The 5,336-nt window shown below is 44.9% G+C and overlaps 1 protein-coding gene across 3 annotated transcripts in view; it reads right to left on the reverse strand.

The window, feature by feature from the left end:
• Positions 1 to 5,336, reverse strand: part of LOC121933412 (disintegrin and metalloproteinase domain-containing protein 2-like) — a 23,946-nt gene that overhangs the window by 18,284 nt on the left and 326 nt on the right. For 2 of the 3 annotated variants that reach the window (XR_006104523.1, XM_042473096.1), the window contains exons 2-6: positions 4,405 to 4,472; positions 3,625 to 3,686; positions 2,765 to 2,843; positions 1,830 to 1,906; positions 1,008 to 1,182 (exon numbers count right to left, since the gene is read on the reverse strand). Coding sequence is in view for 2 of the 3 variants with exons in the window: in XM_042473096.1 (XP_042329030.1) it covers positions 1,008 to 1,182; positions 1,830 to 1,906; positions 2,765 to 2,843; positions 3,625 to 3,686; positions 4,405 to 4,472 (461 nt within the window). In the remaining variant the exon portion in view is untranslated. The remainder of the gene's footprint in view (positions 1 to 1,007; positions 1,183 to 1,829; positions 1,907 to 2,764; positions 2,844 to 3,624; positions 3,687 to 4,404; positions 4,473 to 5,336) is intronic. The other variant, XM_042473098.1, reaches the window with a different exon arrangement.

Consider the following 5,336-nt stretch of genomic DNA (forward strand, 5'->3'; position numbering starts at 1 on the left):
AAATGTATACTTCTCAAAATTTGTCTGTTGCAAATGCACTTTGGTCAATGACAGAAAAGGCACTATCTCAAAAATATGCACTAAAATGTGTTGTTGCTGTGTGCCTTCAAGGCATTTTCGCCCTAATGCAAACCTATCATGGGGTTTTCTTGGCCGGATTTGTTCAAAGGTGCCATTGGCAACCTCTGAGGCTGAGAGTGTGTGACTTGTCTAAGGTCACTCAGTGGGTTTTCATGACTGAGCGTGGAATCGAACCCTGGTCTCCAGAGTCATAGTCCAGCACTCAAACCACTGTGCCACACCTGTGTACATTTAGATAAAAATTGGACTGCAATTTAGATAAACTTGTACTGGGGGGGATTGTAATCCTAGATGCACCCAAGTGAAAACAAGCCTCAAGAAGGAAATCTGAGAACCATGACACCTTGATTTTTTCTCATTTATATACCCCCATCTCCACAAGTGGGTCACAGGAATTATTATTATTATTATTATTATTATTATTATTATTATTTATTAATAGAGGTGGAGAAGTTCTAAGAAGGCTGGAGCAAGGGGCTAGTTTACCCATCTTTAACTAGTGGGCTCATGGCTCACTAATGGTTTTGTCCAGAGATACAGAGGTGGAAAATATGGAGGTGGTTTGCACGGAGAAAGCAAGAAACAGGTCTGTGAGGTTTTCGGTTGGACAAACGGTTGGACTATTTCAGTTGGACAGACAGAGCTTCAAAACTAATATTGCCCCCTTTGCTGACAGACTACTATTACTTGCTTCTGGTCTACCTGAATATTTTAATTCGGTAAAATTACAAAAACATCTTAACTCCCTAGTTGCCTTTTTTCCTTCTCACGCGCTCACATAAATTATCCCCGAAATGGCAAGTCCAGGGAAATGCTTACTCTACAGGGATGGATGGATGTGCTTTTAGAAGGCTGTTTTCTTATTCCTTTTTCATCTACACACCTCACACGCACAAATCCTTTTCATTTCTTTAACTGGCACTCACAGGTATTTCGTCTGCCCTCGGAGCGACCACCGCACTCCACCGAATTGAATAATTATGTTTGGAAACATGAAGGTCTGCATCATTATATTGCATCTGATAAATGAGATGTTGAAATCCAGAAGCAGATTCCACTGGTTCAATCCCATAGCTGATGTTCTCCAGTTGCAAGAGCCCGCTGGCGCACCGGAAGGCAAGCGGCAGGGGGGAAGCAAAAAAGGTTCATGATGCAAACTATGGTTAAATAATGGATAGTTAAATTTCCCATTTGACACTTTGAGTCCCAGGGTATAAAACAGCCAACCTTTGGGTCAACCTATACATTAATTCCACAACTTGGTACCCCCTAAGTGTTTTGGACTTCATCTATCCAATCGCCAAACCAAGTGGAGATGATGGGAGTTTGTCGTCGAACACATTTGTAGGCACCAACCTGGGATAGACTGGCTTTCGTTAAGCCATAGGCTTTATCTGTGTGCACTGCAGAAATAATCCAGGTTGACACCAATTTAATTGTCATGGCTCCATGCTATGGGATCCTGGGATTTGTAGTTTGTAGTGGATCTGTGGGACACCCATGTAGACACCCCATGTAGACACCCACCCCAGTATGGAAACCAAGGACCAAGCGATGGGGAGATGTCAGGGCTTCTCTGAGGCCAGGATACTCCAGAATATCCTGCCCATGCAGACAAGGCCTCAGCAAGCAGGTTCCTTAAATTCAACAGCCCCATGGTTGCCTTTTGACTAGTGCCCTGATGTAGTCTCCATGTTGCCATACTTGGACTGATGTGCAAAGTTCAAGAGGAAGGAGGAGGGCCTCACCTGAGCCCAGAGCAGGTGTTGAGCATCACAAGTGAATCTACGTAACCGTCTATGTAGCCTTGGTAGTAGCAGTCCCGCTAGAGAGAACAGCCAGAGTTATTCATGTGTTATTCATAATCCGAAAGAGGAAGAAGTGTTGGTAGACACAGGAAGGAAAGAGCATAGGGGTTAAAGGTTTTGGGAGTACTTTGGTATCACAATTCCAGATAAGGGATACTTGGTATGTACCTCCAACCCACATTGTTCTAGGAGATCCAGCCCTGTATGGGTTCTAGATGTCTCTTGTCTGCCAAGAGATGGTCTGATGGAAATGGGTCCTATGTTGCTAAGTAAAGGATCCAGGTGAGTTTCAATTCTTGACAGGTTGAAGACAACCGCTCTAATGTACCACTCTCAACCACCTTAAAATGAAAAGCCTACAAGCAAAACCTAGGCTGGTTTTCATCACCTTTCCACCTGTTGTTGTACGCCTCCAAGTCATTCCCAACTTATGGTGAACCTATCATGTTTTGGGGGTTTTGCAAGATTTGTTCAGAGGAGGTTTGCCATTGCCTTCCCTTGAGGCTGAGAGAGTGTGACTTGCCCAAGACCACCCAATGGGTTTCATGGCTGAGTTGAGAATCAAACCTTGGTCTCCAGAATTACAGTCCAATATTCAAACCACTGCACCACAGTGGCTCTCTTTCCTCCTTGCAAACTAAAATATAAATGGATTTTCTACCTTCGTGGGACATGGTTTGGCCAACATGACAGGCTCCGTCCAGGTGGACCCTCCAGATGTTGTTGGGCTGTGCCTCCCATAAGCCCTAGCTGGGATCCTCAACGGAAAAGGTTAGCGGGAGTTGTACACAACACCTTAAAACTCCTAAGATCAACTAGGCTGGCTTTCTAAATTGGTCACAGCATTAATATAGAAAGGTTCTGTAAAATCATACCTGAACGGAAGGGACGAAAGACGTAACAGATCCTGCACGGTTGTATGTATAAATTCTGAAATCGTTGGTTAAAATTTGTCTACAAAAAATAGCACACACTTACAAATAAATTAAAACAATACACAAACACACACATAGAGAGAAAGGAAATCCAGGGTGAGAAAGGGCAAGAAGGGTACAGGTCCTGAAACTAACACATGCCACCTCTCACCATGTGAATTCAAATAATGTCCCTTGAACAACTGTAGCTTTTGGGGTGCATCTACACTGTAGAAATAATGTGGTTTGACACCACTTTTAACTGCCATGGCTCCCTCCAACAGGATCCTGGGATTTTGTGAGGCACCAGCTCTCTTTGGCGGCGAAGGCACAAGACCTTGCAAAACCACAAATCCCAGAATGCCACAGGATGGAGCTAGAGCGCTTAACGTGGGGTCAAACTGCATTATTTCTACAGTGCAGATGCACCCTTCGACAGGGATTTGCAAGAACCCCAGTCCTAAGAAGCAAACAGAAACTCTGACACAGAAAGGCAGGGTATTGTCAACCTGGAACATTTTAGAAAGAGAATGAAATTTGGAGACTGAAACAAACTTTCATGGGGAGGGGGAAGAATTTATATCTGGGCGTGGGCAACACTTTCATTTTGCCATCCAAAGGTATATCTGAAATACAAACATTTGCAAGCGAGGGCTGTCAAGACCTACATCTGAAAGCAAGCCTGTTTCCTCTGCAAAAAGGTATCATTTCCTATCCCTTCGGTTGCCTCTTCTCAATATTTTTTTAAGCTGTTCTTAGTTATGAATGCAAATCCACAAACAGACTGAAAACTGAGACCCAGATCCCTCCTGTTTACTCACTGTTGCTTTAGGTGAATCGTATACAGCTTCCCACCTATATGGATGTTGAAGCTCATGGTTTCCTGCAACAAGCAAAAGTTACGTCATGTGCTTCTTGCTTTCTAAAAGCGTCGTGCCCCAACAACACAAATAGTCTGCAAATGCTTTGCTAGCCTGAGTTGTGCAATGATCCTAATGGCTTGAGATCTCGATATTTGGAGGGAGCGTGGCTGTTAATATAAACCTGGCAGAACAGGACAAGAGTCCTCTGCATCCCACCTTTCTCTCATATAAGAGACATGGAAAGAGACGCATACGGAGATGCCAGCCACAGATGCCGGCGAAACAATAGGAAGCAACTCTTTCAGAATATGGCCACATAGACAGAAAAAACCACAAAAAACCATGGATGCTGGCCATGAAAGCCTTCGACTTCACATGACGGTTCCATTTCGTATAAAGGGACACCACTTTATTATCCACTGGATTCAATGGGATTTGAGCATCTATGGGTTTTGGTATCTGTGGGGAGTCCTGGAACCAAACTCCAGCGGAAACCAAGGGCCCACTGTAGCCCCCCAGACAAGGGTTTTCCAAAGTGATGCAAACCAAGGCACTTGGAAATGATGTTTGGGGACCACAAGTGGGAAGGAGCTATTGCTTTGGCCGCTGAGGATCAAGAAAATTGGGCCAGGTGAGCCTTTGGTGTTTCAGTGTTCTTACATCGGGTGAGCAGGGCATGGCCCCGAAAAGATGGAGAAGAGAAACAAATATAAGAAAGGGAACAAACACACACCATACCGTATGTCCACTGTCTTTTGGTGGGATCCTCTGAGGGACTGTCACTTGCAAAAATGTCCGCTGCGAACCTAGGAGAAAAGCACCCAGGGTCATTCCTGCACCAATAGGCAGTATAGAGAAAGCCATTGGCTATGGCTGAGGTGTTGGACTATGACTCTGAACTGGAGGCCAGAGTTCGAATCCCCTGTTGAGCCACGAAACCCATGGGTTTCAGCCTGAGAGGATGGGAATGGTAAACCCCACACTGAAGAAAGCTGCCAAGAAAACCCTGTGATGGGGTCGCCTTGGGGTTGCTCCAATGACTTGGAGGCACACCTGAGCAAAGCACATTTTCTGAAGGTGCCAGGCACAGATGCCAGCGAAACCTTAGGAAGAAACCCTTCCAGAACATGGCTACAGAGCCCAAAAAAACCACAAAAACACACCTATAAATCACACTGTCTCAGTCTCAGACAGTGGCAATGGCAATACTCCTCTGAAGAAATGTGCCATGATCAGTTTGCCTTTGGATGGAAATATGATATGGAGGCACACATGTGCGAATCACACTCTCTCAGCCTCAGAGGATATCAGGGTAAACCCCCTTAAAAAAAAACTTTCCAAGCTTTGCTCTCTTTTTGCTCAGGGTGGCTCCTCCTTAAGGGCAAAAATGCTTTGAAGGGGGCACACAAGTCACACTCTCTCAGCCTCAGAGGATGGCAAGGGCAAACTCTCCCCTGTGAAGAAAGATGCCAAGAAAACCCCATGATCAATAAATTATCAATAAATGAAGACATGATAAGAAGTGAGCTTTGCTCCTTCCTTGGGCACAAAAATGACTTGGGGGGCACACAAGTCACTCTCTCTCAGCCTCAGGAGATGGCAAGGGCAAGCTCTCCCCTGTGAAGAAAGATGCCAAGAAAACCCCATGATCAATAAATGATCATTTATAA

Source organism: Sceloporus undulatus, chromosome 6 (assembly GCF_019175285.1).
Source record: "Sceloporus undulatus isolate JIND9_A2432 ecotype Alabama chromosome 6, SceUnd_v1.1, whole genome shotgun sequence".
Classification (NCBI taxonomy): domain Eukaryota; kingdom Metazoa; phylum Chordata; class Lepidosauria; order Squamata; family Phrynosomatidae; genus Sceloporus; species Sceloporus undulatus.